At 33.7% G+C, this 26294-nt stretch overlaps 1 protein-coding gene across 3 annotated transcripts in view; it reads right to left on the bottom strand.

Annotated features, from left to right (window-relative positions):
* inaE (inactivation no afterpotential E) overlaps positions 1-24902 on the bottom strand; it is a 703344-nt gene extending 678442 nt beyond the window's left edge. For all 3 annotated transcript variants that reach the window (XM_081728566.1, XM_081728568.1, XM_081728569.1), the window contains exon 1: positions 24495-24902. In XM_081728566.1, the coding sequence (XP_081584692.1) occupies positions 24495-24589 (95 nt within the window). In that variant the 5' untranslated portion in view covers positions 24590-24902. The remainder of the gene's footprint in view (positions 1-24494) is intronic.
* Positions 24903-26294: the final 1392 nt, after the last annotated feature.

Raw genomic sequence — 26294 nt, 5'->3', positions numbered from 1 at the left:
ATCGTTGTGGAGAAAAAACGTTATTTGTGGCGTAACGGGGGTTACATTTTTTGGGAACAGGTTTAACTTTTCGTACTTTTTCCAATCAGAACTCTGGTTCCTTGTAGCACCGGAACTATTGCTGTTCGATTTTTCTGTTTATTAAAAGATAAAACTATGACCTGAAAGAACAGTTGTGAGGAGGAAAAATAACATTTGATTTATTTCTGATATGTTTGCTCTGGAACGGAGGTTACACATGGTTTGTAACGGAGGTTATAAGTAATTTAAGATCAGTGACTGAACTACTCCTGAGGTGCTATATCGTAATATATCTCGGTTTATGTTACTACAATAGTTATTTACATAATACATACAATTGTATTCAGTCTCTCTCTCTCTCTCTCTCTCTCTCTCTATATATATATATATATATATATATATATATATATATATATATATATATATATATATATATATATATATATATATCAATGAATGTTCGTGTTATACTAGTACCAAACAAGACAAAAACTTGCAAGATGAGATATAATATCTCTGTAATACCAAATCATAGGTGTAAAGAAGAGTGTATTCCATAACACAAATAAGACAATAAGTCTATTGATAACTGATACCAAGCTCAGGATTTCCACTCAAGAGCAATACAAACTATTGTACAGTGAAGTTGGAAAGTATTAACAGCTATAGAACATAAGATACAAAATAACTTCAAGTTACGGAAAGAAACAAATGAAACCGTTACTTGTTTAAAATAATTAACAGAAATAAACGTACTCCATCAAGTTTTAAAGTTTGTTTCGAGACGATCGGGTACTTTGATTTTAATCAAATATTCACTTTTCACATACATCAACTGGATGCGATTTGTACAGTATCCTGCTGCGTATTATCTTCAGATTTGCAGGAGGTAAAATTTTGTCTATTTGCTCTTAGCTAACATGCTATGCTAACATGCTAACTTTTTATTATGTTCATCAAGTTGAAACAATGTAGCGTCACTTTCACACAATTTTAGGAATGCCACCCGAACTTCATCATCTTCACATCCAGTCTGACAGATGCCTGCATACTTACAGGCAATTTTACTTGTAACATCACACTTGAAATTAATCAGAACGTAATATCCTGGCTTAATATTATGTGCTGGGAGTTCGAATTCCGATGTAGGTTTTTAAACTAATGGCCCAGGAACACCAGAATAGCTCGTTTGTATGCTAGACAATATGACAGTATCATCATCGTCATCAGTGTAAACATCACTATAATTTAAACGCCTTTGAGATAATCTTTGTATGGCTGGATGCTGAGTCGACCTCGAAGAAACATGTATTTTGATTAAGTTGGATGTTGCGATAAGACCAACTAAAATATTATTGTCATCCATTTTCTCACAGTGATAGAAGTTCCGTATTCCAATGATATCAGCAGATAACATTCAACATTTGTTCAGGGGGAGGCGAGCCGTTTCTTCATGTTCATAGAAGTCTTATCCAAACAGTCCTTTTAATTTGACCATCTATGGCATCTACCAGTCCTTTTCCATGTCCTGGTACAAAGGTGAAGTTTTTATTTAACTAAAAAACCTATTGTTTCGATTGTACATGAATTTACATCATTATTTTGTGTAACGGAGGCTACATCGTGTCAGTGTCAATTCAAAACATGTAACCTCCGTTAAACCTTTTTAAAAAAGAAATATTATATTTATAAACCAGTTATTGTAGGTGGGACATTAGTAATATCTTTATTATTAATTTCCGAAGGTTTGGTGCAAATAACACACCTATGTTCGGCTTTACATGAATTCATCAATATTTTTTGTAACGGAGGTTACATCGCGTTGTTATTCATCAAACCCTGCATAAGTTTAATACAGTACCTGCCTTGACAATATTTATTGCTTTCTTGGAAACTACAAGTGTGCTTCTTTCATTCCTCCTATAAATATGTTACTTTACTTCGTCCACTAGATTGATACAAGCTAGCCAAATTGGTCTTGTTTGAACGGAACTTCGACAATGAGCGAATAGTTTCATTCAGTGATACAAATATAAGCAAAGAGGTACAATAAATGCACAAATAAATTGTTTTTATACAATATAAGGATGATCAATCCAGTGCAGATAGCATTATTATTCAGATTTCATATGTATTTTTCTCGTGAAATTTCCACTTTTCGTGGAACGGCTGTTCAATTGAAGTTGTCAATTCAATAATACTCAACTTATTTCTTACATTTGAATTTCTCAATAGATTCCCTAAAAGTCATTACGTTACATTCCATTAATCTGCATTCTTATTAACATTGTAATTTGAAACGGCCAGAAAACTAAGTCATGGTAAGAAGTTAAGCAGCTTCATTTCTCGTATACTTATAATATTTATTAACTTCTAAAATAGAGATTCGGTAGTACTTTCACAATTCGTTGAAATTCAAGTATGCACTCGATCTCGATCTTTCTAAAGCACATCAGTAATTCGTTCGACAAATCATTTTCAGCATCAAAACATTGCATACAGTTTAACGTAGAATTTGATCCCATGTGCCTCTTCCGGAAATCAAACCCTCGTATCCCATACCGAAGACGCATTTGTTAATCATATATCTGCAAGGAAGCTCAAAAATATAAGTGAAGTTCCGAAAGTTTAGCAGAAACCGAATTTACTAAACTCCATGTGAGTGTTTTCGTCTTTTCCTGTAGCTTCGCATTCTTGCTTTCACTGTGACATTTCAGAGATAAATCAATTTAAAATGTAGTTGAAGAATGTTTATTTGTTTCTTAAATGTTTGCAGAAAAAGGTTACGTAAACATACATCAAGAGTTAAGTTTAAAATTGTAAAGTGCATTAAGAAAAGTCCGTCTCGTCCCTGAAACAGAATATTTCAGTCTTATTTATGCGAAAAGCAGAACAAATCCCACCCACCTTCATCGCGTCATCGCAGAGGCTTTACTCTATTTCCTCATCCCCGCCGCAAGAAGGTAGAAAAGCATAAGTTTTCAGTCACCTTAAAAGTGTGATTTCTATGTGTAATAGTAAGTGTTTCAAGGACTGATCTGTGAATCAGGTAAACGCTAGAAAGAGTCATGCCAGAACCCATAAACAAATGGTAACATCAAGTATCGTGACTTACGCTATGTTGTAAATCTCTTATAGACATGAAACGGAGTTGAAGACTCCATATTAAAATAACTAAAACTTTTGTTCAGTCGTTCCTCATTTATACATAGAAATAAGTGTTCATGGTTTATTTTTTAATATTTTACTTTGTATTGAAAAGGCACGCCGCCCCTGCTTAACTAAAAAAAATACATGCTCTTGGAAATCAACATATTTAATTATCAGATATATATGGACCAAAATCTAATTAAACAGGGTGTTTACTAAAATTCCAAAATAAAATTTCGTGACGACTTCGTGACCTTTTCTTTACCATACCACAAAAGTCCGTAACATTCTCAAGAGCGAATTTGGGTGTGAATTAGGCCGAATTTTCATGCATGCAATAGAAGCGTGCTTTACTTGAGATTTGGTAGCGTCTAAAGCCTACCACAGACATTTTAGTGGTAAATTTTGATGTTTTATAGAAGGAAATTTTCCAGTCTGTACTTATATTTGTACAGAAAAAGATCGTGATCCAAAAGCTAAATTTTGTGACTTTTTCTTGACTTTCATGGCCGTTTTCTGATTTCGTGACTTTTTCGTTACTTTCGTGATTAATAATCACCCTGTTAAATTAACAATTTATTTTTTATAAAAACGTATTATAGGTGCCCTTAAAACGCGGTAGTAAATTCTCAAATATATTTCTCTGATATAAAAAAGGATTTTATTAAATGGATGAATTGCAATGGCCCACTTCCAATTGTTTCAATTTCTACACTGTCTTAGAAGAACCCAATATTCAAAATACATCTCTAAAGTTGGCCCTATAGTTCTATATATATATATTTTCAAGTGGAGGGAGGTCGTTCAAGCAAAGTTGGTATCTGAAAGGCCACGAAAAAAATTCTTACCAGAAATATAATCACAATATTCTTTCTTATATTCCATCACACCCCATATAAATACTCCATCACACTCTTCATATAAACAATAATAAATACGAATTATTTGAGCACTCTATCATATTAATTAACTTTTTTCAATATACACTCACTAGCAGCGTTCACCCCGCTTCGCTGCGGTCACCCCGGAACGCAATAAACTTTGTTACTTAGATAATTTTTACTTTTTCGCTTTCAAGTGATATGATAAAAACCATAGAAGATTGCAGTAAATGTTAACATTATATCGCCTGTCATTTATGTTAACCCGCCCCGCTTCGCTGCGGTCACCCCCGAACGCAATAAACTTTGTTACTTAGATAATTTTTACTTTTTCGCTTTCAAGTGATATAATAAAAACCATTATAACGCCTGTCATTTATGTTAACCCGCCGAGTGACACGGTCATGCGGGTTGCATATAAATACGTTTATTTTTATACCTATGATGAACTAACAAAGGATTTGTACGTAATGGACACCTGAATGGTCAATTATCTCAAGACACTGGTAATTGAAAATTAAAGTGATATGATAAAAACCATCTAGGGTCCAAATCCTAATAACCCCCCAAAAATAAAAGAAATTGGTTCAGCCGTATTAGCGTGATGAGCGGACAAAGGATTTGTACGTTCTCTTTTATATATACACTCATTTTTAAAGTAAATACGTCTCGTAACAGTTTGTGCTAAAAATATTACTCAACGTGTAAAAAATTGTACACATAACAAATCTGTGTAGATTATCTCAAATTAAATTGATCATCTGGTTTAATATTCCGTATCACAAATGTTAAAGTAATACACAATATATTTAATTCCACTTAAAGAACGAACATTTAGTTGTGACAGGTTGAAATATTGCTGATTCTCTCCACCAATTGCTCCGGTTTCCGAACGCACACAAATAAAACATTGAATTGGAATTCCACATTTGATAGAAATGTTTGTGGTTTTGCTTTTACAAATCCCTAAAGACCTGAAGACCATGTTCAAATTTAAATATTGCATGCATAGTGTGGGATAAAATATTAGATAGGAAACGAAAGAGAGATGAGAAGCGGGAAAACAGCAGAGAGAAAGATGATAGTTCAAATAAGGTAGATTCCTCTCCTGCAGTTAATTATGGTCATCTGAACGTCCCATTTACTCTGTAGAGCAAAACGCATTTAGCATGGACCATACAGTCAGCAACCCGTTTCGAAACAAATGACTAAACGTCCGGCCATTTTACTTCCCACAAAATATCCTCTTCTCGTTGTTTAACATTCTCTGTAGTATTTAATCTATTTCTAACTTGTGTATCGAGCATGAATATAAACTCTTCACAATCATTAAAATCAAACGTACACTTTTATTAGAATTTTATTTCATGTAACGAGAAGGTAAATATTTGACGAAACATATTTAGTATATTTGAGGTTAGCACAATGGTTCCCATGACTGCATTCTTAACTTCCTATACTAGAGTCCCGTATACATTATTATTGTCTCACTGCACGCGCTTTTTCAGGCCAGCCTCCCTGAATGAGGTTTTCCTGGGTTTTCCTCATTCGCACCAGGCAAATGCCGAGATGATACCTAACTTACAGGTCCCAGGCCGCCTGCTTCCTTCCCCACTCCTTTGTTGCTTCCCTTTCTCCGGATAGTGTGCCCGCCGAGGGAGGACATCCCTCAAACATGACGGGTTAGATGGCCATAGATGCTGAAAGCATAGAAATCTAAATCCTAAATCCTGTAAATAATCAAGAACAAAAATGCTCCAACTCACCAGGAATTAAATTGTGTTTCCACATATCAAAAACAGTAGTGAACGTTAACGTTCCGGTAAGTAACACGAGGAATTCGTTATCCTGCATCTCTTTCAAAAAGTTTTTGTCAATACACCAAGCGAACACTTTGGCACTTTTTTAAATTATTATACATTTCACTATATTGGCTCTACAGCCAATCAAATAAAAAAAATCTTCCTGTTTCAGATCAATGATGTTTCTAGCGTAATGTGGCTTCGCTGGTTTGATATGGAACCTTGCTAGTAAATAAGACATGTTTAAAAAAACACGGTCTAATATTAATATATAACGACATTAATTGGCATTTGTTTGTATCTTGAGAGTTTAGCCTACTTTTCAGCGTCGAACTTACAGGACGTGTGAATCTACAAATAACGTAATGCATAGTTTACTCGGGAATTAAATCTAGGTCCCTTATACTACAAGCGAGAACGCTAACCATCTAATCATGAGAAAATTCAAACTCAATAAATACTGTGCATCAACACTTGTGATTGTGAGTGTACAGCACAAGTAGTGTTTACCTCCTTATATTCATAAGCTCTGTCATACAGGAGAAAGAATTGAGTGTTACATCCAGTGATGAAAATTTTCCGATTCATAAAAACATTCTCCACTTATTCCTACATCGTTGTTTAGCCTTGATGTGAGGTGGAAAATTTTCTTCTATATCTTTCCGGAAAATTTTCCGTTCTTAATAAATATCAGTGATCAAGTAACAATTCCTCAGTAATCATAAAATTGATTGAAATTATGTATAGAAGTGTTAAAAAGTGTAAAGAATCTGAAAATTTTCATGGCTCAGACAATTTACCGTACTATGTAGGAACAAGTGAAACAATTTTTCATGAATCGAAATATTTTGTCTTGTGTGGAAAAATTGAAGATTTTTTTATGAGTCGGAATTTTTTTTATCTTTTTGAAGCAAAAAGTAAAACAACTTCTTGTGAATCGGAAAGTTTTATTGCTCTGTAGAATCAAGTGAAAGGAATTGTCATGAATCGGAAAATTTTCATCACGATGTGAAAACAAGTGATAAACCTTTTCATAATCCGGAGTATTTTGGATATTATGTATAGTGATGTTTGGTGGAAAATTTTCAACTATATTTAACTGCACATTCAGCTATATAATTCAATTCCTGTAGAGGAAAGTTAGACAACAACAAATTATCATTTTCCAATTAGCTTTCGGAAACCAGAAAATTTTCTATTTCAAGTTGGGAAGTAAAAATATAGTGTTTTCTCTCTCTCTTTATCTCTCTCTCTCTCTCTCTCTCTCTCTCTCTCTGTGTGTGTGTGTGTGTGTGTGTGTGTGTGTGTGTGTAAAGTGCAGGGAACATACATCGAGTTCGTAGAGAACAAATATCCCATTCCAATATTTAAAATGTAACAAGAAATTGAAAAGAAACCTTTGTGAAGTTATCAATTTCAGAAACAGAAAATTCCACTATTTCTTCACATGTAGGCCTGCTTATGTAATGAAATAATTACATAAAAGTTCCTTATGAAGATTATTTTTGTAACAGAAAATAAGAAAAAAAATGATTTTATTATGTTTAACACTCGTAAATCATAATTTCAATATTGGAATTTTGTATAATCCACATCTTAGAGCAGATATTTGTATTGTAAAACTACCATTATTATGTATAAAAATGGATTAGAAAATATAACAATTCGGTAGAACAAGTGTATATAAGAAATATGTTTTTTTTATTTTGTAAATTGAAATGAAATTACTTGTTGCTTTTAGAACGCAGCGCTAATAGTTCAGCTTTTTATTTCTTTTTATTATTTTATTGGAAGAACTACTAGAAAAATCAGCTTCCTTATCAGTTATATTTCACTTTCTCTTCTGAATGAATATATGAATAAATAAATGTTTATTTCCAGAAAATGGTCAGTATTAGCTTTCACGAGTTACTTAAACTCTAATTTTGGGTAGTCAGAAACTTACAGTAGGCACTTTATATTATTATAGCTACTTATTTATAAATGTTGCAGTATGTAAATCTATAAAAGTAGTAAAGCTATGAGAAAACCGTCTTATGGTATTAAACTGACGAAATGCAATATTGTAAGATCAAAGGTGGATTCTGAGGGAAGAACGCATTGAAATTTTTAAAACATTTTTGAAATGAAGAATCGAGAGATTTTCACTTCTTGAAACTTTTTAAGACAATATTTATTATCAATAAATTTTACGAGTAAACAACGATGTAGGAATAAGTGGAGTATGTTTTTATGAATCGGAAAATATTCATGACTGTTAATAAATTGAAATTTTAAATAATAGAATGGGATATTTGTACTCTACGAACTCGATGTATGTTCTCTGCACTTTGCATACACACAGAGAGAGAGAGTGAGAGATAGAGAGAGGAGTTGAATTGAGTTGCTTTGAGTTTAACGTCCCTTTCAGCAGCGAGACTATATAAGACGGGACAACTAATTAACGTGGAATCCGAAGTACATGAGCTCCCCCTGGGAATCGAAGCCAGGTTTTCCATGCCAAAGGCGCGTATGCTAGCCGCTTAGCAACGAAGGTGCTTACAGAGGAAGAGAGAGAGAAAAACACTATTTAAAATTTTACTTCCCAACTTGAAATATTAGAAAATTTTCCGGTTCCCGAAACCTAATTCGAACATTATAATTTGTTGCTGACTAACTTTCCTCTACAAAAATTCAATTTTGTAGCACTATGTGCAGTTAAATATAGTGGACAATTTTCCACCTAACATCACTGTACATAATATCCGAGCGAAGTAGCTCAAGTGGTAGAGCGTTGGCTTCGCATTCCGGAGGTCGCGGGTTCGAATCCCGCTGCCGACCATCCTGACTGGGGTTTTCCTCAGTTCTACCAGGCAAATGCCGGGATGGTACCTACTAAACAGGCCCTGGCCGACACCTTCCCAAATCCTTTCCATTGTTGTTGTTGTTGTTAGATATCCAGTATAAAGTGGCCTCTGAACTCTATCTGGTGTTTGTTAAATAAGTAAATAAATAAATAAATAAATATCCAAAATTCTTCGGCTTATGAAAAGTTTTTTCCACTTTTTTCTGCATCGTGATGAAAATTTTCCGATCTATGAAAATTCCTTTCACTTGTTTCTACAGAGCAATAAAACTTTCCGATTCTCAAAAAGTTGTTTTACTTTTATCTTCAAAATGATGAAAATTTTCCGACTCATAAAAAGTTCTTCAATTTTCCCATATAAGAGAAAATATTTCGATTCATGAAAAATTGTTTCATTTGTTCCTACATAGTACGGAAAATTGTCTGAGCCATGAAAATTTTCAGATTCTTTAAACGATCTTTCACTTTTTAACATTTCTATACATGAATCCAACCAATTTTATGATTGCTGAGGAATTGTTACTTGATTACTGTATTTTTAGAACGGAAAATTTTCCACCTCACATCACTAGTTACATCCCTCGTTTCTGACCTTAATGACAAAGGAGAGAAAATATGTGAAATGAATGGTGACACTGAAATGAATTATGAAAGAACAATATTCAACTTCTATTCTCTGAGCGATATTCAAACCCGCAACAGACAGGTCTAGTGATGATCACCAGCTAAGTGTTTTAGATTGCTTAAGCATCCACCCGGAAGAAGGAAGAATTGTTTCTTGTCCTAGGTTCAAGAGAGTACAAGTAGATTCTATTGAAGTTTGTTACTACAATAAGAATAAACATTAATGAAGACAAGGACACGCGTAAACGTGAATTTATATACAATTGGTTGTTGTTGGCATGCATGTGTGATTGTAGCATGTTTGTGTGTGTCTAAACAGGTGAACATTGTTGGTTCCTTATTTACGTATCAGAAGCTGAATACATGGCACTAGGTAGAATTTTGGCATCGACAAGTGACATTCTTGGCATCGACAGTTGAAGCAGAAACAACAGCAATTAGGTTTGCACCTCAAGTGGACGCACTGCTCTTAAACACCTAAGAACTTTCTACGAGTATTTATACATATATTGTGCCGGCTTAGAGAAATGATCGACTATATTATTCGAAAAGACGAAGTTATTTTTTCAAGAATCAGACAGTTTTTGCTATTGACACAAGGGTCAAAATAATATTAAAAATTTATCTGTTAGGGGGCGGCACGATGGCTCAGTGGTAAGGCGCTCACCTTTGGTGCGAGGGAATCCTGATTCGATCTCAAGCCTTGTGAGATGAAATGGTGTCCATGAGTTAACTCGTAGTTCCCCCGTTTCCTCCCACATTCCTATTCTACGAATCATTTCACCTTCTTCCCTCCGCTTGTCTGCTCTACGTGTTTCTGTGTCTTTACTCTTATTATAGAAGCATGTGGCTATGTTATTTATTCACCAGCCAGTTGGACATGGCTATAAAAGTTTTCTATGTATTGAAGTGAAGTGATTGCTCTGTGTTTATCTGGATCTCAAAGTCCTTTATAAGAAGCGATTCCTGATCCTAAGTTTTAATATGTGATATGCTCTCGCTGGAAACAGAACCCAGACCCAGATCCGTTTCTCCTCCCTACCCCCTCCACACACACAAACACAACATACTATAATTCTAACTACGTAATCACGAATTATCTTAAAAGATTGTCTTTAAAATTCAATGCAATGGACTTACAGTTTCACAAGTTCAGATTCTATGGTCTGTGAACTATTCTTTAAAAGATCTAAAACCGTAATGAGTGTACTGGACGATAAATTATATTTGGCTAGCCAATAAAAGTATCCTCCTAATACAAAATAAAATAAAAAAAAACTATCTGACCACAAAGACGTAAACGTTGAACAAAGAAGAAATTAATGTATAATGATTGTTTCAGATTAATAATTTTATTTCCATTTTGTACGAGCTTATTTATTGGTAAAATGAAATATAATTTAGTTTCTACTTTTAAGTATCCAATTACACAATCATGACTGGGGAAAAGTACTGTTTTTCTAAAGTATTTACTTTAAGTATTTCTAACTGATTGTAACAAATGAAAGATCTTCATGCAAAATATTAAATTAGTGTCAGTGAACAATAACTCATCATGCACATTTATTTCTAAAAAATTCAAATCAAGGACCATAATATACTCCCAAACCCAATATATGTCGTTGCTTATAATGCAAGCGCACCTTGACATCCGCTGGAGTTTCCTTTAAATCCGCTAAGGACAATAAATAACCTTATTAAGCATTCAACGGACTATTAATGTTACAACTAATGAAACTTTCATTCCAATTTTAGAAAAAGTAACACTATTATAACCATTTTAAGTATTAACGTAGTCTATTTACTGGACAGTGGTGACCTGCTAGCCACACAGAAAGCGTGAGATTATACTTCAAGTTGGAAGATATAATAAATCATGCAGAGAACAAAGTTATGGTTTGCAAAATATTACCACGCATTAAACGAAGGTGTACCTGCATGTTGTTTGTATAGACTCCTTACCTCAACTACGTATTAAGCTCTATATTTCTCTTATCCTCTTGAATAATAGAGGTCAATCTTGAATAATAGAGAGAAACCTAATTATATATTTACTTTAATGGTTTTAAGTTATTTGATCTAAGAGGACTGAAAGCCACATGAGGGACGGAAGAGTGTTTCGAATAATTATAATTAGTGTCATGTGATGCCCGCTTCATTGGCATTATGCAAAATGATTGCGGTGAACACAGAATTGTATCAGACAAAGAAGAATATAGAACATTAAATCTCTGTAATTTGCCTTAGAAGGTAAATTTGGACCATAGCTACTATCGGTGCTTGTGATGAAGCCAATCATTGTAATTTCAGAAAATTATTATTATTATTATTATTATTATTATTATTATTATTATTATTATTATTATTATTATTATTATTATTATTATTATTATTGTGCAACTTCGAGTTTTGTATTTTGCGTACTTACGCACACCATGGTTACTAAGAATGGGATTTACTATTAACCTGGACTTCCAACCAAGCCGGTAGCCAGCCCAAAAATGTAGGGAGGGTTCGATCCAACCATATTATAGTTCATCACCATACTGTAGCTCATTAGCAAGCCTACTGTGAAAATTTTAGGAGGCCCGCACTCCTAGACTCGTGGATACGGGCCTGCTACGAAATACGTCCGGTGCAGTTACCAAGTGCTCAGAGCATTATACCAATCAAGATCAACATATTCCTACCTCATTAAATTTTCTCCAAGAAAGCTGAGCTACAGAACACTCCAGCGGTTATTATTATTATTATTAGTAGTAGTAGTAGTAAAATCAGTGCTACTACTAGTAGTAGTAGTAGTAGCAGTAGCAGCATCAGAAGTAGTAATATAGTACTACAAGAATGTTAGAACTGAATGTAAGTTTAGATTAACAGTAGGACATTCAAATCGTGGAGGAGAAATATTCCTTGCATGACAACGATCTTTCCTCGCGTCCTTGAACTGACAGATCATATCGTCGTACCTTAACGAAAAGAAAAAATCCACCCTTTAAACAGAAAGGAAGCCAAAATTATTTTCACGCAAACAATGACAAGCTTCCTACGAAAATTTCTCACACAAAGAACTACAAGCCATGTATCTTTCACGGTTCAAGTAATATGATGCAATTGTTATTAATGTATATAAAAAATGCTGAGAAAAAATTCTCATAATTAACACATTTAACACTCAAGCCGATTTTTTTTTCTTTTTATCATTATTAATACTAGAGTATTTGTTTGGTAGAGTGCAATACCAGCGCGAACAATATTTTGTCTACATATTCTTCCTGAATGCAGATTTTACTCCATTTACCTAACTATCCTAGATGGAGCTACAAAACCAGCCGAGGAGGATTAGATTAGCAAGTTTCCTTTCACTGGAATTCAGAAAGGTTTATGGAAAATTGACAAGTAAGAGCTGGAATGAAGAGAAGATTGATGATTAGGATTAGGAACATATGCATGAACTGAGTATCTGTGTTTTATTTATTTATTTTTACTTTTGTTATATTTACACATTATCGAAGCAAACCTTTGCAAATTACAGAACATATGTACGGTAATCCAGTTTCCTTTGAGGGTGAATGACCTGTACTGTGAGGCTTAATTTTGTATGATAGTCTGTGCACCAATACAAGCCGCAGTCGTAGTTTTAGAGTCTACTTCAATAATAGGCCTTGTTCTCCATTGACTCGATGTTGCACATAGACTAAAGCACAAATAAATCAATCAATGCAAATTATATGTAGGAACGGAATGGATGTTGTTCCTCTGCAGCACCTACATGTATAAGAATATATATTTGAAGAAAGCTTCAGTATGGTTAATCATTGCTTATAAAAACAATTTTAGACATTTCATGTATATGAAAATTAATTGTTAAATAAGGCGGGCACTGTGGTTCAGTGGCAGAGCGTTCATCTCCGGTGCTTGGGGTCCCTGGTTCGATCCTCGCTCGCGCCTTGTGGGCTTTGCGGTGGAGAAACACCGTGCTCGTGGGTTTTCTCGGGGTTCTCCCATTTCCTCCCACTTTCTTCATTCCCCCATTTCATTCATTTTTCGTCATCACCGTCTGCTTTAGCCTAACCGGCATAACCGTGGGACGTAAAACTTAAAGATTTCATTTCATTTTCATTTTTTAATGTTAAATATAACGTCTGACATCTAACATCACTATCCCATATCGTTTCAGATATTCATTTCTCCTCATTTGTATCTAATACAGTCGACAGGGGAACACAATAGCTGTATAGTATACTTCTTTCCTCCAGTGGGAAGTGTCCTTAGTTCGATCGCAGATGATGTTTCTTATAATAGATAAAACTTTTTCCATGGAATTTTCGGGTTCTAACGTCCCTCCCACTAATTTTGTCCCGCATTTACAATGAGTTTCCTTTAGCCTCCAGGTCATAAACATAGCCATGGGCACACGAAAATGTGTACGTAATATAGCAAACCACATATATTAATTAACAGAAATACCAGACATAATGTAGCAACCATGGAGATACCCCCTCCTAGAAAATTTTATTTGGGCGCCCCTGAGAATAACCAAATGATGCATTTCATTTCTTTTATCAAACCTCCCTAGTAGATCTAAATAGGATGTTGTTCTATTTCTCTGTTTTCTTTTCTAGGTAATGCGTTTTGGAATGTGAATATTAGATTAACTGTTGCCAGTGTTTGACACAATGAAGTAGGGAGGTTATTAAGCACAACAAGTGAATTTTCTAGAAGCATTTTCAAATAATTTGACCAAAGAAGGTTGGGTACAATGTATTGAATGTAAAGAATGGCCACACGACCAGTGTATCCCTGATCCAGGAGCTAGTTCGTATGTTTATCATAACTAGCAGTCTCTATTTGTCCTCCTCCTTATTCCTTGCGCAGAATCTGACTAACGAGCTAAATCACAGCCTTTTATTCTTCCTTCATACTTATATTCCAGTTTATATATTTCAGTTACTTTAGTAGGCCTATGAATTGAGTAACACCAAGTTATTTTGTCTTTAAATTCTAATACACATTATTTGTTCTTCCGTATTATATGTGATTCACATTTATTATTATTGTAGGCCTATAATTTGCTGGTTTCTTGAAGCACTTTCCATTACTTTTCCATTATTGTCTTAATAAAGATTAAGTTCAATTTTAAGATCTCTGAAACAACTCTCTTGCACAATGTATGTTTTTTGTATTATGTTTTATGGCTTAAATTTCTTACGGATGAACAATTTTCTGGGTTTTCTTTGCTGAACTTTTGAAATAAATTATTTTGGTTGAAGGATACTATCAATCTTACGCTTTTGTACTACTGATTTCCATAAATATACAAAAATTATTTCCCCATGATTTAAATTACTGAGTTGTCGCTCTCTGTCTCTTTATGTGAAGTCTGTTATAATTTGCTAAAATATTTATCTCTATTTCTGGAAACTGATAATGTAATCTGCTTGTTCATTTGTCTGTTAAAGTTTAGCGTCTATTTTTAGCAGCGAAGCTATGTAAGATCAAGGTCTACAGTTTAAGGAGGAATCCGAACCACTGTAATACGTATGTTCAATGTTCTGCCATCAGAAATTCGAACAAAGTACACTCATGTCCAAAATTATTGTCGCATATCTATAACTGTCTTCTTGTAAGAATATAATTTGATAATGATTTTGCAGAGTACTTTTAATACTGATACTATGTGTATAATCAGGAAATGTTTATTTATGGTAAATTTCATAGGAAAAGAATTATAAATACGAAAATCATAATGAGTAAAATAAAATGTAACTAAATGGACAAGAAAATTTTATTTTCCTTTCATTGTTCTTATTTACTGCTCTTTTGACATGAAATTTACTACATACGTGTCTTTGCCGATTATACTCATACTAACATTATAAGAAATACCGGGCGAATTTGTCATCAAATTATATTACTAGAACAACATATTTATAGTCATGCGACAATAATTTTAAACATGAGTGTACACAGAAGGTACTCACGCTAGCACTAGACCAGCAGTAAAGGCTGAAATCTGCTTCTTTCAGAACGTAAAGGCATGTATATTCTGTTTTCTTAAAACAGGTAAGAAATAAAAACAACTTATAAATTGATATATAAGTTATATATCACAGATTATAAATTGACAGCTAAACAGATTATAAATTGATATATAGCTTTTTTTTTTTTTTTTTTTTTGCTTTTACAAAAATGTAAATCATTACAATATTGAGAGATAATTTTACTGTATATTTTCTTTTTTCTTTCTCTGAAAATAGTTGTTAAAGTTCTAACAATTAATGAAATGTTTTTCCTATATACAATCTGGTGCTGGAAATTAATGATATTCGTGAAATAGTAATTTGTAATATTTAGAGACCATGCATCTGCCCTAGTGGCCTCCTCAACTTGCTAAGTTGGATAACTGTGTTAGAACGTCCTTTTGTCGGAATGCTACGACAAGGAAACTTATACTTTAAAAAAAGAAAAGGTTTAAAGGCATGAACTGTATGAGTGTACATTTATTTCATACTCAGAATTATCAAAATGTTGTGTTAATGTAAACTCTTATTCAATACATGCAGTTATTCTAACTTTCGCACTTAAAACTCTCTGTCATTTTCAGTTTTCGTGATTTTGTTGAAACTATAATACAATTTCCGAAGCAGAGCAACCAACATTAAATGAGAAGCAAATTATTAACCTGCTACTTAGATACTTAGAGAAAAATGTCCATAAAATGGGGATAAATGGAAAACACCATTGAATATTCTCTCCTTAAAACTTGCAAACTTGCTCTTAGCAGCTCGAATTATTTACGTACCAAAAACTAAGAAGATATAAGGTCAAAAGCATTTTATTCAGTGATTGCTACATTAAATAAAGTTATCTAAAATAGATGTCTACTCGTTAGCAAGAGAAGAGTCTTAGAACTTTCTGCATTTTAATTAAAATTAGGAAAAAGAACATTTCTACAATTTAACATATTCTGATTATATCTCAATGTCCAACTTATCCAAGTCATGTAAAAGATTCAAAATAGTTTGCGTATAATAAAACAGCATACTTTAAATAAATTTTCCTTTTTATGTCTACGTTAAGAGATTCGCTACAACATATGTCTTAACATAAATAGTTCGATTTTTTTTCTGGGTACTGGAAAAACCGAAATTACACTTTATTTCTTTGCCAGTAAATATTTTATGTTTTGCTAACTAAGTGCAAAATTTTTAGTAAAATTAATTTTGTAGATTACATCCATGGGTGTACTCATGTAAGGAATTCCACCTTACATACATTAACAGACTGCAGTTTTCCTTGGTAATGCTAATTTCAGTTAATGAAACACGAAAATATCTTTTAAATTTGTAATGAAAATGTAATGTAAATTTAAAAAGTTGATGTTGATTGTACCTGAAACGTAACTGAAAATTACTTAACAATGCTAAGCAAAAGTTGTGCTGTTTTTAATAGAAAAATGCATGGATACAACTGTGTATGTTTAGAAGACTGCTTCCTGTCTACTTATACTGAATTACAAATAATTTGGACAGAAAACTGTCAAACAATAAGATGAATTTCGTTTTTTTTTCTGTAATTTAACGTCAAATGAATATTCATTGTAGACCAAAATCCAATACATAATAAAGTTGATCGAAGATAGTGGTAAGAAATGGAAAGGATTCATCGAAACATATTTCTCCGTATGTTCATATTGTTGGGACTGAACCCAAAACCTTTCAAACTTGAGGTAAACGCTGAGCCACAGTGTCCTTAAGATTATTTTAGAGAAAATTGTACAAAAGATAGCTATGTCATTTGTTTCTCCGAACATATTACATATTTTTCAAATCAAACATTCATCCAGTTAAACATGCAACTTCTGGCTGCTCGTACAAATTTATTTATCTAACGAACTTACAAATACAGTCGATGAGGGAATTTTATAGGTCTACTGGAGAATAAACGAGTAACAATAACAATAACAATGGGAAAAGAAATGGAATTAGGTTGGTCAGTCTAATATTACAGTTACCATTTACATATTTGCCTGGTGAAATTGTAAAAAATTCTCAGTGGCTATAGCTTTACGATATTTAATTCACATCCATTGAAAATGATGAATATGATCATCGACCTAAACTTCAAAAATTGTTATTGACTAAAGTTACTTTTGTACTGACGATTCGATGATGTTATTGTAAAAATGTTCAGAAAAAACGCCAAAATCACTTTAAAAAGCAAACAAAGTAAGTAAAACCGAGAACCGACTTCTGTTTACGTCAAGTGAATCAGTCGATAGAAACAACTTTCCACTGCAACTGAGAAGAAGAAAACGGTCCATGATCTAAAATGCTATAGATGTACTTTCCAACACAAACGAGCTTCCGTCAATGACCTCGAGAATTTGCTCTCAATAATTCTTCATTACGGGAATTAACTATCGTATCTAACACTCGGATAAATTAAATAAACAGGAACTACATTTGGGTTTCCACATAACAGTTTCCGGATAATTTATTTGGTGGCAGAGTTCAAAAACTATGTAAACCATAAGAAAATAATGATAATTTGTATATTCAGCTTTAAAAACCGACCTCTTTCTGCTTCCTCCAACAGCTAGAGCCATACAATAACCCATAACTTCTCATACTTAAAGCAATAATGGAATAATATTAACATAATTCACGTGAGGAGAGAGTTTGTACTGCACTATCAATATTACTTACATTTTTATGCCTTCTCTTCGGATATTATTTCCTACACTTGAAAAATGGGAATTAATATTTTCTTTGAGCACGGATACTATGATATGTTAGACTTCAGTTATATATTAATTTTAACATGGAATCCACACCAGGAATCGAACCTGAGAACATACATTAAACAATAAAATGCTATCAAGCACTGGTGAAACACCAATTGTATTTGCAATATTCAACTAAGTTTCTTTTAAAAACGAAAATGCCATTAGTAGTATCTAACATATAAAACGGCTAACCTACAAGGAAGAAAGTTATAAATCAACTACTGTTATCCATATAAGCTTTCGACTCGAGTAATCTCCAGATCAAATCCCGAGTTCCTCTCTCACTACCACTCGTTCTTAGTTTTATCATCTCCCAAGAGGTGAATGTGAGAGTAAAATTATATGAAACTACCATCCCTTGCTATCTGTCTGTGTAATACAGTATTATGGAAAACCGTGTAGAAATGATAAATCATCCGTTTTGAATCTTGAATCAAAACTTCTTATAAGCTTAGTATTCATTTGTTGCTCGTGTGCATGGAATATGATAACCCATCAATAATTTGGAAGAAAGATATGTATCAATTGATACTGCTGTATTTTATTTTGATTTCAGTGTCACGATAGCAAATAATACACCTGAGTGTTTATAAGCAGAATACATAAGAATTATTCAAATAAATGAAGCACCTCTACTAGGTAAAGTAATGGGCATTTTTGCTAATTAACGTGAGTCTATCGACAAAACTTCAAAAAAAAAATAGACAAAATAGAGCTAAACTTCGAAAAAAACTTCTGAACAAGCTGGATTCTTTATATTTATGTTCTCAGAATATCCTGAAAAGTACCCTTCATTTGCCCCGTGTTTTTTTTATTATTTTTAGGGGAGGAGAGGGAATTCTATTTTTTCTGCATTATCTCGAAAATTATCAATTCTTTGAAGAAAATAATTATGAGAAAAATTGTAGTTCATAAAATAGATTTTTTTAAAGAATCAATTGTTTCAAAGATATAGACTGAGTTACTTCTGACCATAAAGTTGGTGATGTTTTTAACTGGAGATTACAAAATATCTGGAAAAATTAGTAAGGGTGGAAAAAATGTTCGAAATAAAAAGTTAATATTTTGGAGGGGAAAAATCGCTTGTGATAAAACTAAAGTACAGATCCCTATCTTTCATTGCAGATTCGTATTCTCCAAGGAAAAGTAAGGAAATTTCTTTCGAAACATTTTTCTCGATTCGTATCACATGGTGTTATAATCGGTGAAAACTAGTTTCATATATATATAGGGTGGCCCAAAAGTAGGTATACACCCCTGCATTGCTCAAGTATACACATCATATATAACTTCCCTTATTATAGGTTATATAACATTCTAGCTTATAGGTTTATTTGCTTCGGCTATTCCGAGCTTAAGATAGGGCCCATAAGTACAAAGACATTAAGAACAAATAATAAACAAACTCAGTCTGCCTGATGGATAACAATAAAAAATGATATAAAAAGCAATGATTTGATCAGTACGGGATTATATACCTTATTTCCCGGTCCAGCTAACATGCACGTTCTTTGGTAAACTTGGGCTTAAATGTCATGAACTGTTACCATTCAGCTTAGAGACTTCGAAAACTCTCTAATTCGGCACTAATCTTTGGACTTAAATGGCATCGAGAGTATCACTATTCACTTCAACAAACCCGAAAACTATGGATTAACACTAATGTCAGTTGTTCTCGATCTCCATCCTCCGGGCCCCACTTCCCTTGCTGCTAGGGATGCCTTACCCACACAGTATTTTTTTTTTAGATTATGTTATATGATTATGTCGACTTGTTTTCAAAAATGAGTTTGCAAACTAAGTGTTATCCTCCTAATATGAGGAGCTCGTGAGCTACTCTATTTTTGGTACAAATTTTAAACCTCTTCCTCTTTGAATCCCTTCTTATCCCTTAGGGTACGCATAAAAAATTATAAATAGATGGTCTCTTGCAAACTTCGATAAAGTTACTTAGAAGTACGCCAAGCAAATGGAATGGATTTGTACACTGGATAAACAAACGAACATTCATTTTTATATATAAATTAAGTCACTTCTTCCCCTTTAAGTCCCCTTCCTTACCCGTTAGGATAAGTATAAAATTAAATTAAATAGCCTATGGTCTCTTCGATAAAGTTACCTACAAGTATATCAAGGACACCGTGTGATTTTTCATACCGGACAAACAAACAAATAAATATTCATTGTATATATGTATGAAATAGATCACCACTTCCCCTTTGAAAACTCCTCCTCTCCTTTTAGGATTCATATTAAAAATATTAAATTGCATACACTCTCTTCCAGACTATGATCTCATCGATCCAATTAATTGGAAGTATTTCAAGCAAACAGTAGATAGGTATACCGCACACAAATAAACGTTCTTTTTTATATATAAGATAAACGACCACTCCCCTTCTCTTTCAAAAAATTTGAATACCCTACGGTATCTTGGAAGCTATGCACTCTTCGTTCAAGTTACTTAGAAATATGTCAAGCAAAGTATTTGAATCTGCATACTGAAGAAATAACGAACAACCATTCATTTTTAAGGTTATAGTGGCGTGTGCAATTGCTGTTCTGACATAATGCAGTCTATGATTTTTGAAACGATTGATTCTACGATAAAAACAAAAAGTCTTAATGACAGTTTTGAGTAGAATTTTATAATTTTTCTAATAACTATTTTCCCAGAAAAATTGTTACTTTCGAGATAATTACATAAAATCAGAATTGCCTCTTTTTCAGTCTCCAATATATATATATATATATATATATATATATATATATATATATATATATATATATATATATATATATATATATATATATATATATATATATATATATATATTAAAAATGGTTCAAATAAAGGCTAGGCTGAAGGCATAAAAATAAAGGTCTCGACAAAAGTCTAGATGGTTCGGATTTTTTTCGAAATTTAAATCTAGCTTTACTGGAGTAGTATGTCTTCAATGCGTCAATTATTCATTTTAGAAAAAGCTAATATGAAATTGAAGCATAAATGCGCTTCCTGAATACTGAACCTCAAACACAACCTTCAATTAAAATTCAGCATGACAAATTGTTATTATTATTAAAGTAACAAAAAAGCAATTGAAAAATGATTGTTCCCATTTATTATCATTAAAATAAGAAAAAATTGAAAAATTGATCAAATTCTAATGAAATAGTGATACTCAGACTACTAAACACACAACAAACTTATGTTTCATTTTAGACACACATCTACGCAAATCTGAAAGCGTTTGCATTCAATGTGGAGAAACAAGTAAGGAAAAATTATCTGGTTAGCTTAGAACCCGATTTATTTTCTCATAGATAAGAGAGTACATGTGAAACATAAGGTGTATTGAAACGATGATATGTGTTGCGTGTTTACTTGTTTTTAACTTTGTCTTGTTTTTCGCACTGAGATGATATCCATTTAGGAGTACTTCTCGGAAGTAATATACGTCTGAAGGAGCTTTGTCCCGAGAGTACACATTGTTCCCCTTCCTCCAGAGTTCCCTCTTGAGCAAGTTGCGCCGTCACTGTAACCCTGTCACATTTTAATTCTGCCTCCCTTTGTGATCAAAATTTTCTTGAAGCAAGCCTGAAAACTCAACTGAATTCCAAAGTGCATAAACTCATATCGGAAATCGAACTTGATTTTTTTTTCCCCTACGAAAGGCACAAATGCTAGGAGTATATGCATTGAAGGGCTCTCTTGTAAGTTTAATTCTTTTGTCAAGCAACTGATCTGATAAAACTGAGAAATAATGGAAAAAGCAATTACACACTATCTTGATTGTAAAATGAAATCTTTAAGTTTAACGTCTCATGTTATGTCCTTTAACACTTGATGATCATGTGATGCCATGTAATGATTTTTTTTTTCATTTACTTAGCACATACTGCTTTATATAGTGAGTGTGTTTCGTTTCATTGATTAGTAGCCTCATTCACATTAAAACACATTTCGTTGTATATTCCTTGATTTTTACCAAGATGATCAAGCATATTATTGAAAAAGTAAAATCAACCACTTTTATACATCAGTATGATATCATATGACATATGTTGCTATTTCAAGTCTTCTCTGCTGCACTTGGGTGCTCTTCATGTGTTTTTCGAACCAACATAAGACGCTATGAAGCATTGGTTTTAAGGTTCACTTTTATTATATTCTTGATATTTTGTTGTTGCTTCACTCAGCTATCTCATCAAATGCATTAATACTATTGAAAGCATTCGTCTTCCAATTATCACAATCTCCTCCATGGTTCCTAACAAAACAGTTCTAATTATTTATATTTCTAACTGAAACTGTCGCTCCGTTGTCATCATTTATTCGAAAAGTAGCATATCATAATTAGAGCTCACGATGAACATGTCAAAGGATTGTCTTTTCTGTAATACTTATGGACTTGGCAAATAATGACGCGTTGTGTGATGCCAGGTTTTAAAGTATTTTGTGATGATTACGTTTAATGTAAACCTATTATGGATTGATGTAATAGTTAATTGTGAATAAATATGGTTAGCGATGTAATAATTTGGTAGTTATTGGTTGTTGTAATCATAGCAACGCTAGTAAGAATAATAGAAAACAAAATAGACATAACAATATATCAGTGGGTGGTTTTGAAATATAAGCAACTGGCGAGAGAATTTCTTTTGGAATCCACGAAGGCATTTTACAACATGAACACGAACTATATGGAAATTTTCAGTGAGGAAGTAGAAGAAGCAGCGGAGAACTACATTACCAGATTTCTTACGTATTCTCATTCTAACAACATTAATTACTCGAACTCCCTTTTTTGCTAAGTGGTTAGCGTCCGCGCCTTTGACGTGGGAGACCAGGGTTCGATTCTCGGCAGGAGCTCATGTGGTTCGGATTCCACGTTAAGCTGTATGTCCACGTCCCATATAGCCTCGTTGCTGAAAGGGACGCTAAACTCAAAATCAAATCATGGCAAGCATTTAATATTCGCACTTTCTCCTATTTGTCTTCCAACATTTTAAAACAATTGATTGAACCTCACAATGTATTCCGCATGCATTTTGAAGGATTTCGACAAAATATGTTTAGACCGTCATCTATTGTCACTATTTTGCTAATTCCATAATATCCTACTACATTCTAATAATTTTTCTAAATTCGAAACATATTAATATAGCTTAGGAATTTTTAGTAAAATTTTCAGTTCAACCACACGTCACATGGGCATTGATCCTGGAGAGCTGGTGAGATATAAATATGCTTTGGCCCCTCAAGATTTGGATATTTTTGCTTAATACCTGACAAGGAAATACATACTTGCACCCTCCTTCCCCCTCAAACACAGTTATGCAGAAACCGGCTCCCGCTTGAAGGTCATAACTTTTATTTTTCGTGTTTGTCTTTTAATTAATTTAATGTCCAGATGTTTCTCATGCACGCAAGTACGGTCCCCAAGGGGAATCAAACCTTGGATCACGCGTACAAAACTGAGTGCACTAACAATTTGCCTCTTGTGCAGCTTCTAATTAATTAATGATTGTCTCTACTTGACATAGAGTTCATTAAGAAGGGGATCCGAAGTGGTTTCGAGAAACTTCCTATTCGATTTTGTATTTACAGTGGTATACTCCCAGCAATGTTTGGACCACCATCAAGTACTACAAAAATTGTGGCCATGACGTTGCTGATAGTATTTCTTCCTGACATGTTTCTGGGGGCTTCCCCCCGGAGTTCTGAGAGTGCCCTCCACACGAAACCAAAATAATACATCTATAATATATTAAATAAAATAGTATGAGCAGTGCCCCCTGAATACTACGTGTGCCCCCCCCCCCCGGAACACCTTTTCTGAAATAAAAAACGACTGGCTGCGGAAGCACACATGCAACTAATTTGGTCTTTACTAGGATATGAATATTCTGAATACAATATAAACTCAATGCTAGTATTGCTTATTGATAAGTAAGGTTAATAATTCTTTATGTTATTACTCAACAGAGAATTTAAATGTTATTTAACTTACAAATGGTGTCATAATCATAATAGCAGCGGCTGTAGCCTCCCCGAAAATCGAACGGAACATAGATTTCAAATTGTGTACTCTCATACAGTTTTTTAAAGGTATGGAACTGGTATTATGTTTGATAAAGTTGGTGCATATTCTAAAGCTTCCTCATAGGTAAAAGCATTCTTGACTCTGGACAGGAAAACATGGGTTTGATCCCCAGCAGGAATACGTGTGGTTCGAACCTGCAGTTAAACTAAAGGTTTAAGGTGTCATATTCCCTCGATGTTGAAAATTATCACTAATCACAATCAATTAGATTACATCCATTTATTTTATTTTTTTTAAAGGAACGAAATTGAAAATATATTTTGTTTTAATGCTTACCATATCGTATGCAGCACAAAGAGGAACACCCCAGGAACAACTAAATCGTCGCTACCGACGCCCCATCGCCGACGGAAAACAACAATACCCGGCATCTTCGTTGACGGCTATCCCCCCTCTACTCAACAACAATGCTGAGTCTCAAGTCATCTGAAACAATGAGGAAGGCGTGAAAATCATGGTCATTTTATGTGCATGGACTCTAGTAGCTGGCCGGTGTGGTTCTTTCGGGGGCCTTCCCTCAGCTGAAGGACTTGCCTCTGTAATCGTAAACATCACACATCACAACAACTGTCACATATTTCTCAAACAGCACACAACAAACTAAACACTATTATGTCACTTGAACACCGGTTGATGACACAACAGAAGACGGAGAACCCGGCCGCCAATGCACTCACCGTGTCGTACGACCACTGCTGAGGGTAGTTTCGTCTGCTAGTGGCAAGGCAGACGCTCAGCCAATGCGCACGCGCCAGTGTAGCAAACACACACTACGTAGAGATCTCCAACGACATTATTTCAAGTACAGTACAAACTAAAAAGTAAGACGCATTGGTTGTGTTAGGGAATTAAATAATTAGCTAGCTACATAATCAGGATGTTCGACAATCCAAGGTAAATTTGTGGAAGACATTTAAATCATACTTCTTTCATTAATTGCTTTCCTTTTCTTTCTTTAAAAATTTTACTGTTTATAGGTGATTCAATTGTTCTGTCTTAATATCATCTTCACAGTATGAAAGGGAAAAAAAAAAAAACAACCACCGACTCTACCCCAAGAGCGCCGATTTCTCTGTAACTTTGGAGGAGGGGGATTCAGATGTGTGTTTGGTTGCAGATAGGGTCTAAGAAGGTATATATGAGGATTTTTAAGACGAACTGAAATTACAACATATATTGCATATTGATAAAAAAAAAGCATACCGTATAGCAATACATATAACAATAAAAAAGCATATAAAAATACATATCCATAAAAATACATGGGGCCCACATGAGCATTGAAGGCCCGTTCCCCCCACCCCTCAGGATCGGTGCCCTCGCTCTATCCCTAGCTAAACATGCAAGTATTCGTAAAGCTTCCAACAAACCTTTCTATTGTTTGTTATGATTGAAGTTTTACAGAAATGTTTCCTTTCAGCAAAAAGACTGTGAGAGGAGACATATTACTGTAAATGCAATGGTGGTGTCCTACAGGAACTGTTAACTGTCCTATGAGCGACCGATTCGATCTATTAACTGTCCTATGAGCGACCGATTCGTTCATATTAAGATAATGGATAAAGATAGGGTTCCATCTTCTTTAGTTTCACGCTAGTGTGATTTAGAACCTAACACAATATACTATGAACATTTTATGGTGTCGTCCCACTTGCGACAGTCCTATTAGCGACAGGAACTGTTAACTGTCCTATGAGCTACCGATTCAATCTGTTAACTATCCTATGAGTCACCGATTCATTCATATTAAGATAATGGAAAAAGATAAGGTTCTCTGTTCTTTAACTTGTTTCATGCTAATGTGATTTAGAACCTAACAAAATGTACTATGAAACATTTCGCTCTACCTGAATTTAATATGTGAGAATGCTCTCATTACATTAACAATATTTTATACGTTTTTCCTAATTTTTGAATTAATTTCTATGAATACACTGACTATATCAAGGGAAAAACTAACTAAATATTTAGAGTAACTCCGTCTTTGTCTATGATTCTAATATAATTAAAAATTTCATGTTAAAATGCTACGGAGCATAAGTTTAGATTGAATATGTTTATGGCATAAGAAAGAAA

The sequence above is a fragment of the Thermobia domestica genome, chromosome 10 (genome assembly GCF_964235325.1).
Source record: "Thermobia domestica chromosome 10, izTheDome1.hap1.1, whole genome shotgun sequence".
In the NCBI taxonomy this organism is placed as follows: Eukaryota; Metazoa; Arthropoda; class Insecta; order Zygentoma; family Lepismatidae; genus Thermobia; species Thermobia domestica.
Note: the sequence above shows the minus strand (reverse complement) of the source record. Positions and strands in the feature narration are given on the sequence as shown.